Source organism: Etheostoma spectabile, chromosome 22 (genome assembly GCF_008692095.1).
Source record: "Etheostoma spectabile isolate EspeVRDwgs_2016 chromosome 22, UIUC_Espe_1.0, whole genome shotgun sequence".
NCBI classification, from domain to species: domain Eukaryota; kingdom Metazoa; phylum Chordata; class Actinopteri; order Perciformes; family Percidae; genus Etheostoma; species Etheostoma spectabile.
This window is the reverse complement of record NC_045754.1, coordinates 18,433,021-18,460,750: the sequence shown is the minus strand read 5'-3', so window position 1 is coordinate 18,460,750 and position 27,730 is coordinate 18,433,021. Positions and strand designations below refer to the sequence as shown.

Genomic DNA, 27,730 nt, shown 5'->3' with positions numbered 1-27,730 from the left:
GCTGTCAGCCAAACAGTTTGAGCCAGGACTGTTTTCATCAAATTGTAATGTAGGTGGAGCCATCGCTGCTAATACCAACTTTACAGTTCTTCCAAACTCAAACGAAGTCAAACTGAATGATTACAGAGGGGACACCAGTCTGAGGTACAGAAGAGCTTTTAGTAATAAAACTTTTGACACATTTAATACATCTTAACTTTGTTTTATACAAAAAATCATGCTCCAAATAATGGATCATCATTTACAATATACAAACTTTAAACATATTAACCTTCAGATTTGGCTACTGCTACTTTTCAGGTTAAATGTAACTATTAAAAATCTACAAAAGGTAAAAAGGTGACTGTCCTAAGATAATTAAAATTACTGATGACCTGTTTCTGTCTTCTTGTGAGCCATTCAGTAGCCAACGAAAAGTGGAATATACAAAATGATTTAGATTTGAAGTGGTTGAGACACTCTCAACATGTCTACTTGTTGATCCCTTTCTGTGGACAGAAGAACAAAAAAAAAACATGTCACTGCTCATTACACATGGCCACTGCTGTAAGTTTGTATATAGTTATCAATGTTCATAAAGCTATCCGGTGCTTACATTTTCTATAGTAGGGCAAGGCTATTCAAAAAAGTATCAAAAGTTATCATTGTATGAAGAATGCTGCATTACTGTAAACTCTTTACCTTCATGTTCTGGAAGAGTTTTATTAACTTGGGTGTTTGTGGCTTTGTTCCAAAAAGGGTTAAACCTTTCGGCTTTTCTTCAACAGCTTTCGCAGTTGCTGGGCCTTTGGCTTTGGTCAGTTTCCTTTAAAGTCACACACAAACACAATCCTTAATGGGCTGCATTTTACAAATAAATTTGCACATTTGAATTGGATGTAACATCCCAAGGATTTGACTGAGGTTTACAACTCATAACTCACTTTCCCTTCCTGGCCAACACTTTCTGCGACTCTGGGTAGTGGATGAGGATGTCAAATAAGTCTTTCTTCTCCAGGACAAAAAGGTTAGCAAAGCCATGCGCTTTCACGTTAGCGGTGCGCCTGTTTCCTCCATCTTTGGCAGACTGAAGTAAACTGTGATGGAGACAAAAATATTTATCCTGTGTCCAGCATTCCATTTCAAATAACATGGATCTCTTGAGAAATGCGGGTGCAGACAACACATATAATACACTGCAACACTGCAGTCCTGCACTATACAAGGGGTTACCAAACTTTGTCATGTGAAGGACCCCTAAGCTGACACAAAAAGGAGCTCCATCTGGTATGATTCTAGTTGTAACAGATCACTAAATGCAGGCTAACCTGATTTCTCCAAACACACTGCCAGCCTTCAGTGTGACAAACACAATACTGTTGTCAGGTCCTCCCACCACCTGCACCGCTCCACTTTTAATGATGTACATTTCTTTACCAATGTCACCCTGTAGAGAAGAGCGCAGGACGGGAACACAGAGCTCAGTATTGCACTCAAAAAATAAAACCTTGGATGCATTATTGGTAATTTGCATAATAGTAATAGGAATAATAAATTGTTTTATTTGGAGATGCCTTTCAAAACACCCATGGTCACCTTAGATAAAAACATGTTGAACAGCAAGACCAGCAATGACAAACACTCACTTTCTTCACTACAAAGTCTCCAGGTAGATAGATGATTGACTTGAGCCTCAACAACATGTCCACCAACATCTGCTGGTCGCAGCCCTGGAACACCCAATATCAGGTTAACAGGTGAGTTTTCAATGCTGGATCCAAATAAAGTGTATGTCTCTAGATGTTTATCACGTTTTCCAAAACACATTTTAATCATCTTAAGTTATAGCAGAACACAGTGATTGGCGAGTCACCTGAAACAGTGCGATCTTCTGGAAGATTGCCATGTTGATGTCAACAGCGATGGCAGTTCTCATGACCAGGGGCATCTTGTCGAGCAGCTCGGATTCATCTAGAGAGGACATGGATCATCATCATATCTCAACATACAGTAAGTTAACATCTCTAGAAAATTTGCTTTGTCATTTCAATATTAGTCAGAGACTTTCAGTGCCTTATCGGGTTTTTCATTCTGATAAGGATACATTTGTGGTATGAAGGTTTCTGGGACTCACCCAGCATGCCCTGAGCTGCCCAGGTGTAGTTGAACCAGGCCCGGATCCTGTTCTGGACTTCCCTTGGAATCGAGTAGGTGTTCATGTAGTCAACACAGCCATCCATCGATGCCCGGAAATATGTTTGACCTGCTGTTGCTGCTCCTATGACGTCTCTCATCTGAGAGAGAGGAAGACAGATGGACAGGGAGAGTTGACTTACAATATACAGTACATATAACATTGTCAAGACAAGCTTTGAATAAAACTTCCGTCTAAAAATCTACCTACCTGTCCAATCAAACTGGAGAACACAAAGACGCCAACGAAAAAGTTTAACAACTGAAAGCTAATCTCAAAGATGGTTATAGGCTCTGGAAGACCCCCGATGTTGATCAGACTGCGGACAGCATAGTAGTAACAACGCAGGTACCTGTGGAGAGGACAGGGTACCAGCTCATTTCATTTCAATCAAAAATAGGGCTGCAACTAACAATTATTTTCATTGTTGACAATCTGTCGAGTATTTTATCCATTTCTCGAATAGTTGTTTGGTGTAAATTCTGAAAAATGACAGTGGAAACATCGGTGTTTTCCAAAGTGCAGTGTGACGTCCTCAAATGTCTTGTTTTGTCCACATCTCAAAGATATTGAGTTTGCTGCCGTAGAAGAGTGAAGAAATTAGAAAATATTCACATTAGTGAAGCTGGAAATCAGAGAATTATGACTTTTTTTTCCATAAAACAATTACTCAAACCGATTATTGGATTTAAAGAAATAGTTGGCCATTCATTTAATAGTTGACAATTAATCGATTAATCTTTGGACCTCTAGGTAAAAAGACACTAAAATGCCTTTCTATGTATTGATATCTTCAACAACACAGGAAACTCCTTTTTGTGTGGGGAATGCCTCCTTGAATTCAGTGCAATTCATACAAAGGTCCAAAATGTACATATTTCAACAGATGACTGTTGGCTGAAACTATATGCAACACTTACTTTTTTATTCTATTGTGAGGATTTTTTATTTTAAGGAGCATAAAATTTGAACTCAGACTTTCGACACTCAAATAAGATGGCAGAAAGTAAACAGAACACTAAATAGGGAGTAGGGATGAGCGAGTACAGCATTATCTGTATCTGTATCTGTTTACCACATGAATTATCTGTATCTGTACTCGGACTGGGCGGGGCCTAACCCGGAAGTGGACAGATTCTTAACCCGGAAGTGGGTCGGGTTGTCTTGAAATGGGCGGGGCTTTAACCAGTATGTTATTTTAAGCATGCAATTGATATGGGTTGATCAGAAATTGTTATATTTATTGCTGATTAGAAAACTATTTACATGACAGCATCGAGCTTCAGATCAATGGTGTTGTCACGGTAACAAACAAACTATAAACAGAACAAGTTTTGCAACAATGCGATTGCAATTATGAAGTAAAATGTAATGAACAAGAGTTTTCATACTCAACATAACTTTCTTTTTTTAACTTTTAATTTTGATCAGTGTGATTTTTTTTTTGTTTTGGTTCTTTTTTTTATTTCCACACCAGGTAGGTGTGTGTGTGTGTGGTGTGTGTGTGTGTGTGTGTGTGTGTGTGTGAGTAAGAGAGACACTGTGTTCTACTGATAAAATAGGTAGATGCTGAAGAAACCCTAAACGTTAACGGAACAGATCCGCAGACTGATTGACTGAGAGAGAGAGGGAGGGAGAGAGAGCGCTGTTCTCAGTGAGCTGAGAGTGAGCAGAACGTGTGTGTGTGTGTGGGGGGGGGGGGGCGCTGTGACTATCACAGAACGCAGACACGGTCAGCTGAGAGTTTTATTCAATCCGAGTACAGATATTTACTTGTATTACTCGTATAATACCAGGGCTGCCAACTCTCACGCATTGGCCGTGAGACACACGCATTTGACTGGTTTCACACGCGCACACGCCACACCCCCGATTTCTCACGCTGAAGTGTCAACCCGGTCGGTCAAATTTCTGAAAGATGAGTTTATCTATAGATCTACCTGTTGATCCACTCGTGATCGACTAGTTGTGCTTTCAGAGACTGTGGGGGGGGGGGGGGTTCAAGAGCGCTCCCTGTCTGTGGAAGTTTCGAATTGTCGCAAACTGAGAACATTTTTGTTCACGAGCCATCCCAGGTGCGTTTGCCTGGCTTCAGGTATGAGCTCTGAGGATCACAGACCCGTCCGTCGCTTCGTGTCCACTCTCTCTGTAACAATAGAGGTGAGCAGCGCGGCTGGTGGACCCGCTCTGCTGTGGGCAGTGACGCGTTGCATCTGTGCGTAGACCTCCGATGAAGAGCAGCGTACAGCCTCCTCTAAACTCTGTCAGAGACCAGAGACCCAAATGGGCCTCTGTGTCTGTCAGACGGTCTGAGTGAGATATTACCATATCAGCGGGGCAATACACTTGCACCGCAGACTATATTAATACAACTCTCCAAATCTCGGACAACAGAGATGGGAGGAGTTATATTTGGAATGTGCACAAAGTTGTAAACATGAGCAAAAATCTGATGAAACACATCTGAGCTATAGGCCTACTATACTATATATAAAAACTATATACTATACTATATTATACTGCAACGTTGGGCTGCTATTGTGCTTCTCTAACCTCGGTGCATCTCTAAATGTAACTGTAAATAATTAATTTGATGTTTTATAAAATGAACAAATAGTCTTTATTTTCCCAAAAAAGTAAATACAGTAAGTGGGGCACAGAGGACGAGGGCCAGACATTACTGAACCTTGGCACAAAGATTAAATGATTAGAATCTATGTAACTCAATGGTTCTTATTCTTTAGAATTTCAGTGGTCCTAGTTGATCCCTAAACATTAATTTAACTTTGGGTCCCTGGTCCCTACACCTCTTCTGTCTCTTCATGTGGTTCATTATGTTTGGCACATTGTCTGGGTCAGTTCTTATATCATAAGAAGTTAATAAAGTATATAATGTTAATGCTGAATGCCCTAATACCTGTTGATACTACAACAACACAAAGGTTCTTAACCCTACAGTTTTGCACATATCATGCAAGACTTGATTTCTCCATTTTTTTTGCAAAAAAACTCTCCAGAAAGTGCCATTTAATGGTTTATTTTTCAATTTTTTTTCCTGGGGGGGCAAACCCCCAGACCCCCCTAGGGAGAGCCCCATCCCCCCAGACATATAACAAATCCCAATTTAAACCCTGAAGGATAAAGACCCAAAGAAATTGCTTTGTACGTGGCAAAATATGGGTTGGCCCCCCCAAATCTCACTCCAAGGTTTTGGGAAAAGTTGGCAGCCCTGTAATACTTGTACTCGGCAAAAGTGCTTTATCCGTACCGAATACTCATTTCAGCCGAGTATCCGGCTCATCCCTAATAGGGAGTCATATAGTCTACTATAGAGAGACTGCTTGAAATATTCATCACTATGGACAGATTGTCTTTCAATGTTTTCAGCCTTCCGGAGAGCTCCCAAAACAACGCTAACGTCTATGATCACAAACAAGAGACAAAGCAATAGTACAGGCCAAAAGTTTGAACACACCTTCTCATTCAATGCGTTTCCTTTATTTTCATAACTATTTACATTGTAGATTATCACTGAAGGCATCAAAACTATGAATGAACACTTATGGAATTAAGTACTTAACAAAAATGTGTGAAATAACTGAAAATATATGTCTCATATTCTAGTTTCTTCAAAGAAGCCGTTTTTCTTTTTGATTGTGCTGCAAACCCTTGGTGTTCTCTCAATGAGCTTCATGATGTAGTCACCTGAAATGGTTTTTACTTCACAGGTGTGCCTTGTCAGGGTTAATTAGTGGATTTTCTTGCCTTATTAATGGAGTTCAGTTTGGACCATCAGTTGTGTTGTGCAGAAGTCAGGTTGATACACAGCCAACAGCCCTATTGGACAACTGTGACAAAACAATGACCCCAAACACAACTCCAGGCTGTGTAAGGGCTATTTGACCAAGAAAGAGAGTGATAGGGTGCTGCGCCTCCACAGTCACCAGACCTGAACCCAATCAGGATGGTTTGGGGTGAGCTGGACCGCAGAGTGAAGGCAAAAGGGCCAACAAGTGATGAGCATCTCTGGGAACTCCTTCAAGACTGTTGGGAAACCATTTCAGTCTGACTACCTCTTGAAGCTCATCAAGAGAATGCCAAGAGTGTGCAAAGCAGTAATCATAGCAAAGGGTGGCTACTTTGAAGAAACTAGAATATGACTAGTAGTGACTAGTAGAAAGATGGCGCCCCTGTGTTTGGCTGGCCGTCTCCCTCTGCTGAGAGTGTTAATGTTTCTCCTGTATTTGCTGTCTGTTGTACGGAGCGTGTCACCGCTGCTGGTTATGATCGCCTGACACTTCTTAATATTCGCGAATCTCTGGAAAAAACTGCCAATTTGCGGCTTTGCTGGCACTCAAAGGGGGCTCGCCTTACCTGGAGTCTTTTACCGCCGTATCTATGGCGTCCTTCCTGGGGTTACTGCACCGTCGCCGCAGAAAACGCGGAAAGCGAGGGGAGTCCTCATTAAACTGAAAATGTTTTGGTTTTCCTCCCTCCACGATCCCTGCCGCCCAAACCCAAAGCCGGAGACTTCAAGACTATAGTGGCTACGATTTGCGGAGTTCCACGGAGTACGATATCGGTGGCCCCGCCCGGGTTTTCTTTGGGACACGGAGGCTGCTTCCGTGCTGTGGGCCCCTGTGCGGATCTCCCAGCGGGGCTGTGTGCGGGAAATCTCCGCTCGCTCAGTCGCTTCTCTCTCCAGGCTGACCGATGCTCAGTTCACACGGCCCTATAAAATGTCAGATCCCTTCAAAAAGACGTTTTTTTGAACGACTTTTTTACAACACATGATCTGGATGTCTCCTGTTGACAGAGACTGGTTGAAACCCGGTGAGAAACGCGCCTTTTTGGAGCTCCCCCCCCCGGCTGTTCCTTCGCAGTACCCCGCGAGCTGCCGGTCGCGGGGGCGGCCTCGGCTGCATATTTAAGGACAGCTCAGATGCCGGACGATAACCGCCAATAACTTTCCAGTTCGAACTGCAGCTGTTCGGATCACCTTACCTGCCTGTGCTGTGTGCCTTAGTTTATCGCCACCAGATCTATAAGGACTTCCTTTAAGAGTTCTCAGAGTTTTTGTCGAGTTTCTCCCAAAGTTTTTATAAAGTGCGATTTGGGGGGACTTTATTTCATGTTTGTTTTTGCCCGGGGGAAAACAAGGCCACCCAAATTTAAAGGGGCCTTTTTGCCCCCTGTGATCTCACTCAATCTGTAAAATGCACCCAAAACCCCGGGTATGGGGCCCCCTCTTGCCCTTTTCATCTTCATGGGGTTTCAGTTTTTCCCCCCCGAAATAGTCCCCCTGCCCACTCGGAAACCTCCCTTTTTTGTTTTTTATTTGCTGCCCCCCTACCCCCCCCCAAAAAGCCCCGTTCTCCAAACTTGCAGGGCCCGAATTTTTTTACTCCATCAACGGGCCCGGGGGGTTTGCTGTTCCTTAAATCTCAGCCGCCGATTACTGGGGGTGGTTTTTTTCCCCCCTTTTTCCCGACAGCCCACTCTCCCCTTTTCCCTCAACCCTGTCGCGATTTGGACTTGTTTTTCCCCTTTTCGGCAAAAAACTTCCCAAAATAATTTAGATCCCTGGCTGAATGACCAAAACCCGGTGCTCAGACAAAAAGGGAGACAGGCCCAACGGCGGTGGAAAAAGGTAAACTGCATGTAAACCCTGGGTGGGGTTTTTGGGGGCAGTTTGGCTTCTTTCCAGAGAGCTCTAAAGGAAAACCAAATCCAATATTTGTCCCCATTATAGGTAACACTCTATAATCCAGACTGCATTTTTAAACTATTTATTCCGTCATTTTCCCTTTCCCCAAGTCCTGCCGAAAACCCCCACTGCAAACCCGGAGGAGGTTTTTTTTCCTTTTTTTCTGACAAAGTGGATTTCAGGCAGAATTAACGGGAAAATGATTTTTTTTCCCTTTTTATAGGGCGGGCTTTCCGGCACAGCTGCTGTTTCCGGCGGTTTTTTAGACCATTTCTTGGTTTTTTTACTAAGGTGGTTTTCGGCATAAGAAAAAAACCCCCCAACCCGTTTTCCCCTTTGATTTATTCCGCCAAAATTTTTAAAAAAAGGTTTTTAGTCCTTGGGTCAAAATTTGCTTGTTTTTTTTTAAAAAACTTTTTAGCTCAGGGTCTGTTCCAGCGCCTTTAAAAACGCTTTTGGGTTTGCCCCTTATAAAAAAACCCCATCGTGACCCCTCTGTGCGTCCAAATTTTTTACCTTCTCCCCCTTTTCCCCTTTTTTTCTAAGGTTTTTGAAAAAGGTTTTTTTTCAATTTTTGACTTTTTTTGGGGTCAATTCCATCCTTGATAAATTTTTAGTTGGTTTTTGACCCGACCCTAGCACATTTTAGCATTTTTAAAGGTGCCCAATGATATTTCCCCGTCTGTTGCGCTGGGAAACCTGCCGTGCTGGTACTGGGGTCGACCTCACAGCAGCCTTTGACACATGACCCTGCAGTCTTTTAAACCGCCTAGAGCCTTTGGGGATCCCGGCAAACCGGGGGGCTCCAGTTTTTTAGGGCAAACCCGGCAAAAAAGGAGGTTTTTCTTTCCGATTGGGGGAAACCCCCGCTTCCTCAAAGGGGTCCCCCCTGCCCTGTGGGGGCCACAGGGTCCCATCTCGGGCCCTATTCGTTTTCAATGGTTTTTCTCCTCGGGGAAACAATTTAAAAAAAGCAAAAACCCCTTTTTTTCACTTTTTTGGGCCCACGACCTTTCAGATATATTTTTCCCTTTAAAACCCAAAAGAAAAACTGCAAATTTCCCAAACTTTGGGGGCGCATCACAGAAAAAGCAGTGGCCCGGGCACAGAAACTTTTTCCAAATTAAACCCAAAAGCAAACCCGAATGAAATTTTGGGTTTTGGGTTTCCCCTTTTGTCAAAGTTCTCCCCCCCAATCTTGGCACTCTTGGCCCCCCTTTTTTTAAAGCTTCAAAAAAACTCGGGGAAAATTTATTTAAAGGGGTAAAATTTTTCAAACCAATTTGCTTTTTTGGGCAGCGGGGGGGGGGGGGGAAGCTTTTTTTTAGGGGTCCGTCCCTTTTTGCCAAATTCGTCCTTTTTTCGTCGGCAAAGGGTCTTAGAAGGCAATCCAGCTTTTAAACCTTTAAGACTGGACTACTGGGAACGCCCCTTTCCCTTGGCCCTTTTCACCCTCAAAATTTTGCCTTTTCCAACCGTGCAGAACGCTGCTGCCCGGTTTTTCAAAAAACCCTCCCGACGGAAAAACATTACCCCGGGGGTTCTGTCGGCCCCTCCCCTGGTTCCCGTCCCTTTTTGAATTTATTTTAAAAATCCTCTGTTTGTTTTTTTCGCCAAATTTTTGGCTTGGGGCCCCCCCCCTTTGGGCCCGAGATTTTTAAATTTTCGCGTTGTTGGGAGAGCCCTTTCGCCCCCCGGGGCATTTTTGTTAGGGGCCCGAGGTCCAAAACTTTAAAAAAATGGGGCGATCGTCCCTTTTTTTTGTCGCTGCTCCCGGGCTGTGGGAACAAACCCCCCCCTGACATCCGCCCCTACTTTACCTAAACCTTTTTTAAAAAGGCTTAAGACCCCCTTTTTTAAATTTCAATTTAAAATTCCCCCCAGGGCCCAAAAACGGCTCTTAGGTGTCCCCCATTTGCCCTTTCCCCTTTTTTACCTTTTTTCGAAGGGGTTTTTTTGGGCCTGCAGGTGCAACCCCCCCGGGCCTTTTTTTTTGTTCTGTAGTTTTGTATGTGTTAGTATTGTTTAAAAGGGTTTTTTTGTAAAGGGACTTTGGGGTACCTTCCCGGGTATTGGAAAGGGCTATACAAATAAACCCTTTAATTTATTGTTTATTTATATGAATTTCACACTTTTTTTTTTAAAATACATAATTCCCAAATGTTCATTCATTTGTTTTTTATGCCCTTTAGTGGTTAAATTGGGAATGTAAAAAGTCAGAAAATAAAAGGGAAAAACATTGAAAACCAAGTTGGGTTAAAATTTCCCCCCCGGAAGCCTTTGGGGGTTTCCCCGTCCTCATAACCCCAAAGTGGTAGATGCAAAACCCTGGTACTTTGAGGGAACATAGTACGCACAGGCGTTGATATGGAGTGCGTAGAGCAGGTAACCTGTGGTGCGCATCACTCTGCATCAGAAAGAGAGCATAATAAAAGGATTAGCCAGAACTGAACTGATTTGTGTGTGTGTGGAATAAGGGTCATTTTAGATTAAAAATTGTCAAGATACAGTAGTGTAAAAAAATATAAAGTAAATTCTTAACAGCATGTAGACAGGCTGTGTACACATAGTAGAGGGTGCATAACGGAATAAATTAAAGGTGCTGTAGGTAGGATTGCGAAGATCCAGGACTTAGCCAAGGAAATTGACATTGACAACTTCTCAGTCCTTCCCCCCCTTTTACGCCCAAATGGTCTCACTCCCCCCCCATATGGGAGAATGAATGCGTGTGCCTGAGCAGTGATTGAAACCCCCCGGGCCCTGATTGGTGCATCTGAACAGGGAGCGGTGGACTTGTGAATATCGCACTACAGGCTGTAGGTGGTGCCAAAGGAGCTGCCTAATGTAGTTCTACTCAAACATAGGGTCAGTTTCAGCAAATCTGACAGAAAGTTAGTTTTATAAGTCTTACATACTGCATTGCTTTGATGTAATATTGAAATTCAGAACAATCTAAGATCTTCGGAGTGTGAGCAGAAGTGTGGATATCTGTCATACAAACAATTTATTTAAAAGATTAAATGACAAGCAGTTAGAAAAGTAAATGGTTTAGAAACCATGGTCAGCCAACAGGCCTCTTTTTCTGCATAGAGGCAACTCAACAACTCTGAAGTACAGTTCGGTGATGAGTGAGGGGCAGCAAGCGATGCTGCGCAAAGATTGTTGACTTTTGAACTCAGCTGTGTTCCTCCCACCCACCCACCGCTTCAGAAGCTCCGCCCCCCCAGATTCAGGGTCAGCCGTCATTTTGCTGAATTTGACTAAAAGTGTTTTGGATTAACATCACTTATGGCTACGTTTAATCAAATAGCAGAAGTTTACACGCTGTAAGAATTGGAAACAGTATTGTTTTGCTCCCGTCACTGTTCCAGAAGTATTTACCTCCAGATGTAGGCCTTGGCCATGATGCTTTCTAGTCGATCGCTGAACTCAAAGAAGTTATCAATCTAGAACGCACAAGGAAACAAACTAGTGAGGGACAGGACGTATGAAGCATATTAAAACACAAGTATAATTTTCTTAATTTCCACCATCAGTAAAAACAATCAGTAGGCTGCATACCCTGAGGAAGCGGTTGAATCGGTATACAGAGGAGAATCCAGAGTACAGGCCGAGAAAGTCAAAGGGGATGATGCTGATTATATCAGTCTAAATATAAAGAAGATTTAGTTTTACAACAATGTACAAATACTCCAATTGCTCCTTCATTCATAATTGCGTTGTGTGTTTTCAGAGGTATCATCAGTAAAAGTAAGTGACAGATATTATAATGTCAGATTACATATGACATTATTTGATTTTTTATACTGATGCACTAATGCATAAATAGATTTTCACACTTGCAGCTAGTGGTTTCCAACCTACGGCTGGGTCACAAGATAAATCTGAGGGGTCGTGAGATCATAAATGGAATGAGACAATGGAAAAAACAAAGATCTGAAGAAAGAAACTTGTAATAATTTGAGCTTTTTGTGAAATATTAACACGATTTACTTAAAGGTGCACTATGAGTTCCTGCATGGCCACTTCTGTTGACGTTCCAAGTAATTTCAAACAAAACTGAGCAATCTCGCCCATCCCCCCATGTTCCTGTACTGTCATGACTAACCATAGACAGTAAAATTAATGGACACAGCCACGCCGTAGACGTCCAACGGAGACCAGTGAAGGATATTAGAAGCACTTTTCCGGTGATGGCTAAGCATTACTGCGCAGCCTCCAACTGAGCTTGATGACATTAATGTGACGTGAGCAACCTGGCTGAAAGTTGTAAGTCCTCTGGTAGCTGTGCCAAGAGAAATCTCAATCTTTCCCAGTCTTGCAGAGATGGAGAGTGACTGTTATGTGACAGAAAGTTGCGTGGTTATCAGTCCCTCCAGGATTTTGCTGACTTTATTTGAGATTGTTGCTGCCCCAAATGCCTGATGTTGCGGGAGCTTTTGTAAAAAATTGTGATAAAAGTTGCAATGTTTTTTGTTGCAATGAAGTTGCGGAAGACAGAGATAGTTGAGAAATAAAAGTCACTTTTTTTTGTATAGTTCTTTTAAAAATAAAAATAAATCTTGTTATGGGGAAAATATAACTACTCTAGGCTGAGTTTTCCTTGTAACCTTACCAAAAAGGCTCAGAAGGCTGCAAATGTTGGTATATAATATAACAATGGCTGGTGGATTTAAGACAAAAAAACAATTTATTGAATGAATCAAATGTCTGTCAATGGCTTGTTGATCTTTACATTGTTAGTTAATTTCCTATACATTAACCCCCACCCATTCCCCCAACCATCTTGTCGGTGATTGGCTAGAACGGGTTTGTTGTATTTTGGTGCACAGCCTGTGCCCCTAGTGTTTGTTTGACATTTACAACCCCTGTGTTATCTCCCGAGACAGGGCAGGCACCTTGCGGATCAAGGAGAGATGTCTGTGATTTGAGACAAAATTGAAATTTCAATTGAGCCCTGAACAGTTGTTGAAAGGAAACCATGTGAGAAGTTTTGAGAGGAAATGTCTCTTTGAAAAAGTACTTCTAACAAATGGACATCAGGAATGTGACAAAGGGCCTCAGACAAACACTGCTAAGGTTGGTTGTGTTCTATTTCATAATTTTATCATTATGTAATCTGTACAGTAGCCAGTAACTTTAGCTATCAGATAAATGTAATGGAGTAAAAAGTACAAATGGCCCTACAAAATGTAGTGGAGTAGAAGTATAAACAGGCATACAATGAAAATACTTAAGTACAAGTTCCTCAAAATTGCATTTGAATATAGCACTTGAGTGAATGTACTTAGTTACTTTCCACCACTGGACATATCATTAGTCTTACCAAAAATCGCTGTGATTTCCGATAATGTGCCTTACATACCGCTCGGTCTTTCTGCAGGAGAATTGCACACAGAATTACAGCTCAACAGGGTTTAAGAATATGCGTAGAGACAGACACAGTTCACACTAACAGTGATGCTTCATAATGCCTTGTGACTTACAATAATGTCTCCGCCTTTGACAAACTGTATTCGGGGCTGCCAAATGATGATGTCAATAATATTCACTAGGTCTGTGAGAATGTCAAAAGTTATCCAGTAGGGGTTGGTGACTTCATTATGGTAAGGGAAGACCATCCTTGCAGTGCACAACCAAACGTTGTAGTTAAATGCCAGCGCTACCAACGTCAACCAGGTAATATACCGACGGTCTGGAAAGAGACAGACATACACAAGTAGTTTAGGTATTATTGTGTTCCGCCTCTTTAACCTAATTTTGTGTACAACAGCTGTAGTAGTTTTAGTTTCAGTTTTAGTTTCAGATCAGATTAAATCGAGTGTGCTGCAGAGCAGAGTGCCAGTACTGTTTTCTCCTGCAGCAAATTCTCTTTCTACATTGTTGACTTGGAAACTTTTTGTTAGTATTTGGTACATAAAGTATTTATTTATTACTTTAAAGCAACACCTAAGCACTTTCCCTCTTCAGTCCCCCTACAAGTTGGATGCTGGATTGTCCATTGCCATTACCATAATTCTTATGTTTCATTGGAGCTAGCTACAGATCAACTATCCAGTCTGGTAAACTTGCATTGTGTGGTTATAGCCGGCAGAGAGACGCAAAGCAAATGCAGAAGTGCCGTTCACCCTGTTACAAGTTGATGAACCACTGAAACACTTTTGGAAACATTATTTTTAAGTTCCAAAAGAATCTTTGGGGTTGCTTTAAGGAATATCAAAAGGATCTATACTTGTTGTATATTTGTTTTATTGGCATTTTCAAATGTAAAATTACTTAACTGATAGCTAGCATGGCTTTAAATTGGTGGTTAATGTTACCGTATAACTATTTGTACCGTAAATAAACAATAAGGGAAGTTAAGTTCATTCGCCATATCCCGGAAACGTTGTCTTTTGTTTTTTGGAGGAATTTACACTTTTAGTTAACTGTCAAGCTTTAAAGATAAGCAGCTATTTGCAAGGACAATATATATTGGGTGTCATTCTATCTAAGTGGTTCTGTTCCCTGTGTGCACCTCACCTAAACCATCTAGGGTGTTTCCCAGGATGGTATCCATCTTGTTTTCAACTGGAGTAAAGGCAAAGTCCATGATGGTGTAAATCAAGTCTGGAAAGATCTTCTTCATCTTCTTCTTGGCTTCCTCTGCAATCTTCTCCTCCATTGCTTTCAGCTCGGCCTGCTTGCGTTTCTCCTCGTCCTTTATTTTCTTCTCCTCTGCCTTTTTGATTGCCTCTTCTGCCCTCTTTTTATCCTCTTCTTCTTTTGCTATTCGTTCCTCTTCCTTCATTCTGATGTAGTCCTCCTTCAGGAAAATAGGTGCTGAACAGGCAAAGAGAACGACAGAGAGTTAAATGAACGCTTTGACCATGTTTGTGTACTTGTATTCTGTCTGCATGTTGGTGTGTACATGTCCATACTTACTGACAGGTGGGGAGATTTCTGGCGAAGTGGCGTAAGGGTCTATGGCTTTCTCTCTTAGCATCGCTGTCTCTTCTCTTAAATTCTTAATCATACTTCTGAGTGTGTCATCTGTGTAACGGAAGTAGACAACAGGGGGAGGAGGAGGGGCCTCTTCACTGAAAACAGTAGGCCAAAAAGAAAGGGGAATAAAGGAATAGAACAGGTGTAGAACAGGTAACATTAAATCAGAGGGGAGGGAAGTAAGGGCCTGAACTGGAGGATAATATTTAGTGGTTAGTAGGGGGCTTCACAGTAAATGGGAGAATTTTACAAGTGGGGCAATGTAGGTAATTTTATTATTGTCACTGTTAATCTGCTGAGATAGAAGAAAAGGCAGATGGACACACAACCCTATTTTAGCTATACAACAGGTTGGATTTCTTTCCCACTTTAATCTGAACCTCAGAGCGATAGGACTATCCATGCTATTATCGCTCTAATTCAGCTCTTGTTCATTTCCACCAAAACCGTCATTGTTATATTGTATAAATCATTTGCAAAGAACAAAATGTATTCTTTGAAACTAATTCCCACTTGCACGTGAACTCTGATTGTTCCGAGTCACAAATACCACTAAGCTCCTAATCTCCTTTCCTACTTCAGGAGTCACAGGCTGCAAGTCCCAGTGTGAGCATGGCTGCTGTTACGGCAGCTAACATTCAGCCTGTCCACTGTCCTTACTGTGAGGAAAGCAGAAACAACAGAGGTGAAGCCTCTCAGAGTAAATTGTCTATCTGCACTATCAGTTAAAAATGGTTTATGTATGTTTGGAGAGTAAAAATAACACATCTAGATTATAATGGCAGATATTAACAACAGCCATGCTTAAAGCTTGGCAGTTATGTAAATGCCGGTGCTACAAAGTCTGATAAATCGCTGTAAACTGACACAGCTCTTATTGTTTACTGTGCTGTACTGAAGCTAAACTCTGATACCTGGAAACTTGAGGCGGGAGGAGTTCCTGAAATGGACAGGGTCAAGGTATTCTTAGTCCAGTCAAGTTATGAGTATAGCTACTAATCACTGTTAGTCTCATCCAGCCTCACATTTTGTACTACAGTGAAAAACTAATACTAATATAAAAACACATGATTTCCAAATGGATCTTTAAAAAAATATATTCTCTGTGATCTCATGCCAAAGAATACCACCACACACCACAGACCTGCAGGTATGAGTGATTTGTTCACCAGGTCGTCCCAAAGCAGAAATGTTCACCACAGGCATTTATTTCAACAATCGGCAACATCTCTCTCTTTCTTCCGCTTGCCCATTCTTTGTAACACCCGCTCAAACAGACACAAAGTACCACACTGTAAGGACTTGTGCCCACTTTCAGAAGCTCTGAAATATTTTCATTACACATTTGCACAGGTAGACTTAATATACTGTACAAGAGTAGGGTGGCTAATTAAAGGCAACATTCAAATTAAATGTGGGATTGTGAATTAAAAAAACTAAAAATGACATCTCAGAAAAAAATGTGGATTAAAGTCCTGTAATGTATAGCCTAAAATCACTTTTGAAATGTCAGTACTGCTATGTCATCTGGTACATGATCAGGTTACTGTATTTATACCTGTAGGTACATTTGTTGCGCAGTTGAAAAGTGCAGGGCATCCATGACACCGTTTCAGACCCCGCAGACAAAAAACAATGGGACAAAAAACAAAACACACACAGAATATGGTGCATTCTTACCCATTAGCTCCCTCTGGATTTGCCGCAGGTGCAGCAGCAGCAGCAGCTGGGGCAGCAGCAGCAGCAGCAGCAGCAGCAGCTGGAGCAGCAGCAGCAGGGGCCGCAGCAGCTGGGGCAGCAGCAGCTGGGGCAGCAGCAGCAGGGGCAGGCGCTGGAGCTGGGAGAAAAATACAGCAGCATTCAGTCAGTCTAAAAGGTAAAACACAAAACACAAACACACTAAAGGACATGACTAAATCACATACGTAATCATTGGAATTACTGTAACAGACCCTCCTTTACATTTCCTGCAGCTTTTCACCTGTAAAAAGGAAATATGTAAGGGAAATCTTGGCTCCGGAAGGTGTGCCTTGTACAAAGTGGAGTACAAATTCCCATTTAAAGTGTAAAATGCCATTGAAAGCATGTTTAATATTTTTTAATGGAAGTGCATGTGATAATTGCAAAAGAACACCCACTGAGAAGCACTCATTCAGATATGTGGAAAAGCTATAAGCCATGACCTCTTAGCAGGGAAATAAAAATCAAAGCAGCCTGGAGCAGAGTGTATCACAGTAGCTTTCTAAACATATGAACAATGTGTACTTCATGCACCTTATGTCACTACAAGATATCTAAGTTCCTCTGCATATATTATACTTGGGGATAGTGTTGTGAGTAGTACATGGCTTTTCCCCCCCTAAAATCCATTAGTCAGATGCTTTATTTACAATATTTCCAGTTTGTAGGTAAACAGTGTAAGATAAGATAAAACTGTCTGTTCACACAGAAACAATTACCAGGTACCATTAAAACATAGGGTCACCCAACAAAAATCCGGCACCCTTTTCTGTCATTTACACCTACACACACAAACACAAAGAAACATACCACATCCAAAAATAATATTATAAATGATTGTTATGATTGCAGTCCCACAATTGTTCACAGATCACATGTTTGTTTGGTGAGTTGGGGGTGGGGGCAATAGATATTTCCCTGAATATCTGGTCTTAACACGGTTGAGTTTTGTCCCCTGTCCTCTGCCAGATAACATGATTCCTTTTAACTCCAATCAGAAAGACAAGGAGACGGATGAACTTCCAATGATCTGTTTGCAGCCATGTTAGCTCTAAACAACAGACTTCTCACCTGGTTTTGGCTCTTCCTTCTTGGGCTTCTTCTTTCTTCTCCTCTTCCTTTTTGTCCTCTTTCTTTTCTTCCTCTTTCTTTTCCTCCTCTTTCTTTTGCACCTCTTTCTTTTGCTCCTCTTTTTCATCCTTCTTTTCAGGGGGCTTTTCTTCCTGTATTAAACAATACATTCGTTCAACCGTTAACTGAGAGAGATAACTAAGACATTTGTTAAGAATGTAGTTATTTATCCAACATGATATTTTATAATATATATAACAAAATTTGTTATATATATATATATATATATATATATATATATATATAATTTCTATTTGGATATGTTGCTGAAGCTGCATTGACTGCTTTTCATCAGTGTCAAGCTGCTTCAGAGGCTTTCACTGATCTGAGTCACCTTATTTTAAAATAAACTTGTGTAAAGTCAGTGTGACGAGCAGGTAGCGAGCACAGAACCTAGTTCATTTAATGTTTGGTTTAAATGGTAGCTGTTTAAGTAGCGGCTAATACAAATGACCCTTACCCGAAAAATAAGAAAGTAAAATGTGCTAATATTACAAAAATAAAGGAAAAGAAATTACAAAATACCTTTGTGGTCCAGGTGTTTACTATTGAAGATATCAGAAAAAGGATAGGCCTTACCTTAGCTGGCGGAGTTGGGGTGGAAGGTGGGGTACCGGGTTGGGCAGGGGGAGGCTCAGGAGCCCCCATCATTTTTTTCAACCTGTTGAACATGGCGGTAGTTTGTGTGGGCTACACCATCCACTTCTCCTTCAGAAGACGCTTTTCAATGTGGTTTTCAGATCCAGAACGCTCTATAGTCCTCTTCCTCGCAATCAAATGTCTTAGACCCTTTAATTCCCTTTGGACACTCCCTTTTCTGCTGCAGTCAACACCAGATCAGCCATCACAGCCACTAATCACCGCCGGGCAAGGCAACTGTCCTCCTGCAGTGTTGACTCCAGTCCAAAGACCATTTACAGGGCCTAATAACTTTATCATGTACAGTATTAGCAATGTGTGCAGTGTGTCTAATTAATAATCAATTATGAAATGAAAAGAATAAGGGACATTTTTTATTTAAGGGGTCACCGCAGGAGTTTTTGTGTCTTTTGTCAAAAAAAGACTTGACCCTCCCTTTTCCAATAATACATTTTTCTACGACCCTCAAATGACTGGGGAAGGCATGACCAATATGTGTCATCAATATGTTGATGCCTTCTGTTCTGGTTTACGTTTGGCAAAGATGTACAGATAGTCATAGTTTTTTTTACAACCATGACAACACTAACCTCGGCCTTCAGATTGAGAGAGCTACATGGAGCTACATGGAAAAGTATGCACCAAACAAGCCACTTTGAAATCATGTTGTTTTCGTGAATACAAAAGTTTGGTTACCCTCCCACCTAGACAAAAAAATAAAAGGACATGACCCTACCCTATTTTCCTCCGGTGGTCCATTCCATAAACACCAAACCGTCCCTAACTACTGTCAGTCAAAGTAGGTTGAAGGGGAAATACATTTTAAAAATAATTCTCAATTTGACTAATTCTGACATTTAGTTTACATGAGTTATTGAAATAAATGAAAACAACTCTTAGTTTAGCCTCTGCATTTCACATGGAACTAAGTGCGTTTTTAAACATACTGTATTTAATCACGGGATAACACATAAACTACATGGTGGGAAATGAAAAGTAGCTGGTGTGAAATTAGACTGCTGGGGATTTTGAGTCCACTCTGGCAACAGAGTTCACAAACACTGAGACTACTTAGTTAATTAACCCTCACAATGTCCCTGTCTGCCTAACAGGATTAGTTCTCTCTCTGTCTCTGTCTCTTTGTCTCTCTCTCTCTTTCTTCCTTCTGTTCAAACACACAGACAGACATACACCAAGCAACACAGGGTGCCACTATAAGTAAACTGTAGATAAATAAGGAAATCATTTATTTAGGCAAATATTGACAAAGATCAAATCAAATATTATATTGTAAGCATTGTTGTTACCAATCCTTCTAACTGATCATCTCTGGTACACTTTTACAACCACTGTGCATTGGCAAACTGAAAAATATAGCCAATGAAAGGAGACGAACAATACAAGGTGGATAGGCAGATACCTACACAAGAAGCATTATCCACTCATAGCAGTAGTCGAGGTTCACAGAGATATTCATATCTCATTAAAAAAAGTTTGAAATACATTTTTGATGTTTAAATCTGCTTTTTGTCTTAGTTGGGTTTTGTCGAGTGGTCTGAGCATGTCAAAACAATCTTTTGACTCCGTGAAATAACAGAGGCATCCATTCTTTTTAACAATATCTTACAATGACAGGACATCCACACTTATTACAAAAAGAGGTTGAAAACAAAACTGTACATTCACTTCCAAAAAAAGTAATATACTGTGTATGTATATATATATATATATATATATATATATATATATATATATACATACATACAAAAAAATCCTCACTCGCCAGAGGCAGCAGCTCTCTAGGGAAGAAAAATAAGAATATGTTTAACCGTCAGCATTACTGCACTGGCTTTCATATGACAACATATCTAGATAGAAATGTAAGAGTTGTTACCTTAAGTTTTGACAATAAGTTAGTGTTGCCACCAAAAGCACGCAGCATTTTGGGTGTCGGCGGTTTAGGTCCGAACAGCGCCAGTCCTTTCTTCTTTTCCACTTCTGCATTAGCTGCTGCTGGAACCTTCGCCTTCATTAGTTTCCTACATGCACAGAAAAAGAGAAACAGCTGGCTAAACAAATATCCTTGGATAATAGCTTTCTTTTTTTCTACGTGCGTTGTTAACATCATAGACTGTTAATTAATAATTATTAATATACAGGCTATGGTTAAAACACAGCCCTGGCTCTGTAAATGGAAAACAAACAGAAAGGAGTGCACAAGCCACAAAAACAGTATTCTAGCCAATCAGCAAAAGGCGGCGTCAGTGGATGGTAGGGCCGGGTGGTAGGGCCGGATGGTAGGGGCGGGGGGGGGAGGCTGCATTTAAATGTGACAGCCAGTAGTAATGTCTCCGTGAATCTGGGGGGCAGAGCTTCGTAAGGGGGGGTTGTATTTGTTTAGCAGTTGAGTTCAAATATCAACAATCTTTGGGCATAGGCAACTGAGAAAGTCGTGGACAGTCTCATTTTCAAATTACATTACCATCTGTTCACAGATTGGCAATACAAAGCAATTAATACATGTAAATTGCTTCAAATAGTACCCTTCAGAGGCCAAAGTGGGTCTCGACCAAAGTTTAAAGTCCTAGTCCTACCTGAAAGAAAATGGTGTGAAAACTGTAAACTGTGTTTCCAAAACTTAGGCTCCTGAGTTATGAGTTATGAGGAAGAAATGTAGTTGCATGCACACACTGTAGCTAACATATTTCAATAGGTGTTGCATATGAGGTGATAAATGATTTTCAAGCCATTATTTTGAAGAGTAATTAGTAAATTGCAAAGAGTAATCACTACTTGCAGTCCTCATGTCTGCAGCATGTCAGTTTAGATTTGTTAAGATTGCCCCCACCACCCATATAGATGATCAATAAATAACTGTTTGCATTGAGAAAGGTATGTGCATGTTTTGTTTAATTGTAATAAACAAAACATGTTGGGGAGAGTTCTAGCCCGACCGGGCTGGAGCTCTCTTTACCTTGTCCCTCTTGGTTTTGCTATAATAATAGTTTTAGACAGCTGGGGACTTATTTTGATACACTAGTTAGGGCATAGAATCGAATAGTGTTAGGGAGTAGTAGTTAGTCACATAGTTTTCAGATTTATCTATCATATAATCAAGAATATAATAAAACTAAATTGAGACTTGGCATACAGCCCGATCCAGTTGGGGAGAGTTCTAGCCCGGCCGGGCTGGAGCTCTCTTTACCTCGTCTCTCTTGGTTTTGCTGTAATAGTTTTAGACAGCTGGGGACTTATTTTGATACACTGAGCTCCTCTCTCCTCTATCTTTCCATCTTTTCATTTATGTGCATCCATGTCCCAGAAATGCGTGTTACTAACCTATTTCTGGGGAGTCATTCCCCGGAGTCCTTATGTTCTTTTTTCCCCAGCATGTTCCCTTGGATCAGAGAGGCTCCAAAATCAGGGTAGCAGCTGTCGCCATGGTCCCGCTCCATGTTCTGTGATGCCATGTTCAACTGCTACACTGCAGTGCCCTGCTACGTCCTGCTACGTCCTGCTGTGCCTTGTAATGCTGCACAGCGTCCTGCTATGCCATGAACTACCACAAAGAACTGCTACAAACTACTAATTTTTCCAATTTTTGTTATTGCCACTCTTCATTCTAACCCCAACCGGCCCGTCAGACACCGCCTACCAAGAGCCTGAGGTCTGACCGAGGTTTCTGCCTAAAAGGAAGTTTTTCCTCGCCACTGTCGCACTGTTGCTTGCTCTGGAGGAGACTACTAGAACTGTTGGGTCCTTGTAAATTCTGGAGTGTGGTCTATCTGTAAAGTGTCTTGAGATAACTCTTGTTATGAATTGATACTATAAATAAAATTGAATTGAATTGAATTAATACTTTATTTACACTATTATTATTATTATTATTAACGCAACACCACCTTCTTGACTTTGGCAGTGTGAAGTAGGTCTGGGAATCTTTTCACCTCAGTGAGGGCATGATTTAGCTGTTTGTAGTAGATGCCTCTTCCTCACCTTCCCTTCCTGGCCAACACCTTCTGAGACTCTGGATAGTGGACCAGGATGTCAAACAGGTCTTTCTTCTCCAGGACAAAAAGGTTAGCGAAGCCGTAGGCTTTGACATTAGCTGTCCGCCTGTTCCCTCCATCTTTGGATGACTGCAACAGACTGGGAAGGAAAAAAACACTGGATAAAGTGTTTTTGTGTTTGGGTTTGAAGCTATCATCCTCTCACGGTGATGTTTATCACCGTGTGAAAATTGGAATTCACAATGGTCTAAGATTTCTTTCCTCAGATTGTTCATTCGGTCTGACAATGAAAAAGGGAGAACTTTCTCTTACCTGATTTCTCCGAACACACAGCCAGCCTTCAGTGTGACAAACACAATACTGTTGTCAGGTCCTCCCACCACCTGCACCGCTCCACTTTTAATGATGTACATCTCTTTACCGATGTCCCCCTACAGGGAGGGCAATGTCATAAACGCGCAGAACCATAAATACAGAATAGAGAATAGATATTTGCACAAAGGTTGTACTTATAGGGTTTTGAAGGCTACAGATTCCAATGTAAAAGTTAAAATCCAGCATTGGGGATGGCATGATAAAAATGTAAACTCACTTTCTTGACGACAAAGTCTCCAGGTAAATAGATGATGGATTTGAGCCTCAGTAACATGTCCACCAACATCTGCTGGTCGCAGCCCTGTGGAGAAAAAAAAGGTGTGTAATTGACTTAATGTCCAAGCTGCAGTTTGCCTGTTTTGCTGTGTTTGTGGTGTCTTGGAGAGGGACCTTGAAAAGATCGATCTTCTGAAAGGTGGATAGGTTGATGTCAACAGCGATGGCAGTTCTCATCACCAGAGGCATCTTATCCAGCAGCTCGGACTCATCTGAAAGCATCAAGATGAATCAGGAAAGGTTTATTCAAATAAGTCTGGAGCTACAGAGGTAAGAAGTACCACTATTTTTAAATATATGTACGTGAAGGACTGTAGATTCCTATAATTTAAGACTTTCTAACACCGTGTTATAACAGAACTTTGCCCAGTGTTACTGACCCAACATGCCCTGAGCGTCCCAGGTGTAGGTGTACCAGGTGCGGACACGGCTCTGCACCATAAAGGGGATGTGGTTGGTCACCATGTAGGCCACGGTGCCGTCCATGGAGGCTCGGAAGTAGGTCTTTCCTGCTGTGGCTGCACCGATGACGTCTCTCATCTGAGCCAGGATGACGGTAAGAATAAATACATGAACTGAGGAAATCTTTGGTTAAATTGAATACCTACTGCTGTCAATTAAACAGCGTGGTGTTAAAATGCTACATTTAGACCATTCAACAATCTTTTCTGACAATCAAGACTTCACAGGGAACCAGTGAACTACAACAACAGTTGGAGTGACGAATGATGGGATGTTAGTGAAACTAGTATGGTAAGATGACTGATGATTGTTGGTGTCATCATTCATCTGTCACATCACTACATTAACGAGACAAAAGGAAAAGGACATGCTAATTTAAAGTTGTTAATTTCAGGTTTCCAGAGGAACTGAGCATGCTGGGACTTTGACTCATGCTACGAGCAGAATGTGTCTCTCTGTTACCTGTCCAATCAAACTGGAGAACACAAAGACGCCCGTGAAAAAGTTAGTCATCTGAAAGGTAATCTCAAAGACGGTATGAGGTTCGTTAAGACCCCCGATGTTGATCAGACTGCGGACGGCATAGTAGTAACAACGCAGGTACCTGTGGAGAGGGTGGGGCGTTAGAGGGGCTGTCACAAACACTGTTTATCACTGGCCTGCTTTTTGAACCGGCAGATTGATGCGTGGGGTGTGCATGTGTAGGAGTCATTGCTATTTTCCCCCTTTTTTCACGTTTTGATTCCCTTGATGTCTTGCTGCAAATCTTAGACAAGTCATTTTCTAAAATTGCACATTGAAAGAAAAAAATCAGCATCCAAAAACAGGTTAATTAAAAATAAAATAAAGCAATAAAAGATTAACAAAAAAGTATTACAAATAATCTACCTGGCCAAGAATGATGGACATAAAGAATGCCCCAAAAAGGTAGTTTGTCATCTGAAAGATCTGTCCGAACATGGTGTCTGGAAATGGCAACTCAGCGATCATCAGCAGGGACTTCTCCGCATAGAAGAAGCAGCTAAGGTAACTGCAGCAGCAGCAGAAATGGAACATACAAGACATTTTTGGTTTGTTGATGTCTCAGGGATGGAGACAACTGGAACTCTGTTTCAGTGCAGCAAGCATTGCAATGACTTTTGTAAGCATTGTGCTTTGTTTGATAGTCCCATTTTGTCACCTGCATGCTGTTATTGGCTGGGGGTTACACAGCCATATGGGGTCCAAAGGCTCTTTGCTGACGCCCGTAAACGCCCAGCACAAATCAAAATAAATACAGAAAATACAGGCAGAGGGCAGGGGCTTTGCAGATACAGCCATCGCCGCTCACTTCTAATGGTCATAAGTGATGATTGAGGGGGATTATTTTTGTATTAATCTATACTTTAATTTTTTTTTTAGGAACATCCTGCATTTTATGCCTTTAAACTCAGAAAATACTTACTTTTCATGGAGCTTTAGTTAAAGAAAATAGTTTTTTGCACTGATTACACCAAGTCCCTACAGTCCCTAAGTCCCTTGCTAATGGCGGAATTATACTGTGCTTCACTAATATGTTGACATACTGTATGTTGAGACAGAAGTATCACTTTTCATCTTGAGTTGAGTTTGATAGAATGTGGTAACCTATTACTAGTGTGAGTCTTTGGGTAAATAAGAGTCAGAAAGAGCACATTCAGATACTTAGATCAACTTTGTGCAATCAGGAGAAAACCCAAACAACGATGCCATACATCAGACACAAGCGGGAATATGAAGGTTCAGTACTTACGCGCTGCCCAGACCGGAGTAGACCCATTTAGTTGAGCCGATGCCCTGGTACTCTGAAGCTACATAGTAGAAGCAGGCGTTGAGGTGGAGCATGAAGAGAAGATATCCGATGGTCCGAATCACTCTAATAGAAAAGATATTAGTTTCTCCCTCTGTTTCTGTGTCTGTCTTCATTATTTTTTACATGCATTTTTTATGTCTTAATGTAGGAAAAGGTTAGTTGTTATGCTTTGGCATTATCATAGCTGTTTAATAAAAAATATTGTGACTAACCTCCATATGTAAGCCTTGGCCATGATGCTCTCTAAACGATCGCTGAACTCAAAAAATGTCCCTGCCTTGATAATAAGCATGACAAATGTCAGTCAAGGCAACCCCAGGAAGCAAACCAAGTCACTTATCAATTGGCTGGCCTTTATAACATATAAGTAAATTCACCTTCAGCAGACGATTGGCTCTAAAAATGGATTTAAATCCAAACTGGAAGTACAGCAAGTCGAACGGTATGAGACACACCATGTCCAACTGTAAATGAGAGACAGACACTGCGATGAGTTCACTGACATGAGTTCATTCTAATGTTCAAATTAAAGTCCCAATACCATGAATCTCTCCGAAGCTCTGTAGTGCGTCCTAGTCACCATTCTGTCTTTCTGAAAGGAAGACAACAAATTGTCATTTTGTTATATTCTTCTCAGTATTGGGCCCCATTGGCCAGGATTATATTAGACTTACTATGATGTCTCCGGCTTTGACAAACTGTTTGCGGGCCTGGAAGAGGATGGCGTCTGTGAGGTAGATGAAGTCGGCCAACATATCCATGGCAAACCAGTAAGGGATGGCGCTTTCCGTGTGGTACGGGAAACACAGACGGGCCGTGATGAACCAGGTATTGTAGTTGAAGGCCAGAGTCACCAGGCTCAGCCAGGCGATGTAGCGACGGTCTGTAAAAGGGTCGATGGTCTTCCCCAGCACTGAGTCCATTTTGTCTTCAATTGGCATCAGCACAACGTCCACCCAAAACCAGGTAGCTTCAGTTAACTTGGCCTTCATGCTCTTCTCCTCCTTCTTCTCATCTTTAACCTCTGCTTTCTTTTTCTCCTCCTCGTCCTTCTTTTTCTGCTCGGCCTCCTGCTTTTTCTTCTCCTGCTCCTCTTTCTTTTTCTTCTCAGCTTCTTCCTTCTTTATCCGCTCCTCCTCTGCTTGCCTTTTCCTCTCCTCTATGACTTTTGTGTAGTTGTCTTTGAGCAGCACAGGTGCTGAAAGGACAGTATTAAGACTGAGTGTGCTGAAACATGTAACGCAATTTAAAGATCCATCCTTTTTTGGCTAATTAAGCACCAATGATAATCATAAGTCCCAAATATGAAGCTTTTGTGCTTACTAACACAGCTGAGGTGAAGCTCTAGGTCATGTGCATACAGATGAATAATTGTGTGTTGCACTCACTGACAGGAGGGCTGATCTCAGGGGACGTAGTGTACTGGTCCTCCACTTTCTGCTTGTAGAGCTGCAGTCTGTCTCTCATTATTTTGACGATGGTTCTGAGCTGCTCGTCTGAATACTTGTTGATGACGATGGGTGGAGGTGGAGGAGGGACCGCTTCTTGGCTGATGATTGAAAATACCATCAGAAAGATTAGCCACACAACCTTGTTTTTTTATTTGTGGAAGAGGGTCGTTGGACAGTTTCCCGCGTAATGAAGATGGAGAAACCACAGCATTTGTAGCAAAACTAGTCTTAAGTGATGTGCCAAAGTAAGTGAAGCTAGCTATTTAGTGCCTATAATCAATATTTTATTGTTATGTGTATACTCTGCAGTTGACATCATATCTATTGAGCATAGTCTGTCATAGCAAGTGTCTGTTAGCTTATTGTTTTGGTTTTTCAAACGTAACTATTTTGGTTCACGCTCGCTGCTCCCTTAGCATTTTTAGCCAGAGCGGGAACTGGTTACAGCAAATGAAGTGTACACTACCTGCTCAGCACCAAACAGTAGACAGACACAGAGAGCGCCCAGCTGGGGAACATGGTGGAGCTCAGGAGTTAAAGGTGCTCTAAGTGATGTCCGGTTACTCAAACATATTTAACATAAACAAACTAAAAGTAGAAATACAAAGCTAGAGTAGTCAGAGGGGCTTGAATCTGTGCATTTGTATTCCAAATTTTTATTTTTATTTTTATTTCTTAATGAGCAATTTAAACAAAAGAGAAAGAGCAAGTAAAACCAGCAACTGCAATGTCAATCTGTTATTTCAGGTCTACTGCTTTTCGCACATGGCTTAGCATAGCAATGTGATTCTTTATGTCAAATAAACATTTACACTGGGAAATTACATTTTAAGTGGAAAGGTTCAGCTGACAAAGACAACTTCAGCCTCAGCAGTACAGACAGGGGAATGGGAAATCTGTGCTCAAATGCCGCCCCCTGGTGGACATGATGAAGCATTACTTTATGTTTGT

At 41.5% G+C, this 27,730-nt stretch overlaps 2 protein-coding genes across 2 annotated transcripts; both read right to left on the bottom strand.

Moving 5' to 3' along the window:
• Positions 1–145: 145 nt before the first annotated feature.
• On the bottom strand, positions 146–18,578 carry LOC116672090 (cyclic nucleotide-gated cation channel beta-3-like). The gene is given in 19 exon segments (XM_032503714.1): positions 146–488; positions 682–805; positions 924–1,076; positions 1,308–1,426; positions 1,626–1,709; positions 1,853–1,950; positions 2,114–2,273; positions 2,384–2,525; positions 10,159–10,287; positions 11,262–11,326; positions 11,442–11,528; positions 13,207–13,257; positions 13,367–13,575; positions 14,403–14,702; positions 14,805–14,959; positions 16,545–16,701; positions 17,676–17,701; positions 17,703–17,827; positions 18,315–18,578. Coding segments are annotated over 19 exon segments (2,295 nt in total). The 5' UTR covers positions 18,408–18,578; the 3' UTR covers positions 146–470.
• Positions 18,579–19,942: 1,364 nt separating this feature from the next.
• cngb3.2 (cyclic nucleotide gated channel subunit beta 3, tandem duplicate 2) lies at positions 19,943–26,897 on the bottom strand. Its single transcript, XM_032503677.1, has 14 exons — positions 26,717–26,897; positions 26,003–26,526; positions 25,870–25,920; positions 25,706–25,792; positions 25,541–25,605; positions 25,269–25,391; positions 23,960–24,101; positions 23,416–23,575; positions 23,150–23,247; positions 22,977–23,060; positions 22,697–22,815; positions 22,371–22,523; positions 20,269–20,413; positions 19,943–20,173 (listed from the first exon to the last, which is right to left on the bottom strand). Exons 1-14 carry the CDS (start codon positions 26,895–26,897, stop codon positions 20,150–20,152), a joined length of 1,956 nt encoding a protein of 651 aa, XP_032359568.1. The 3' UTR covers positions 19,943–20,149.
• Positions 26,898–27,730: the final 833 nt, after the last annotated feature.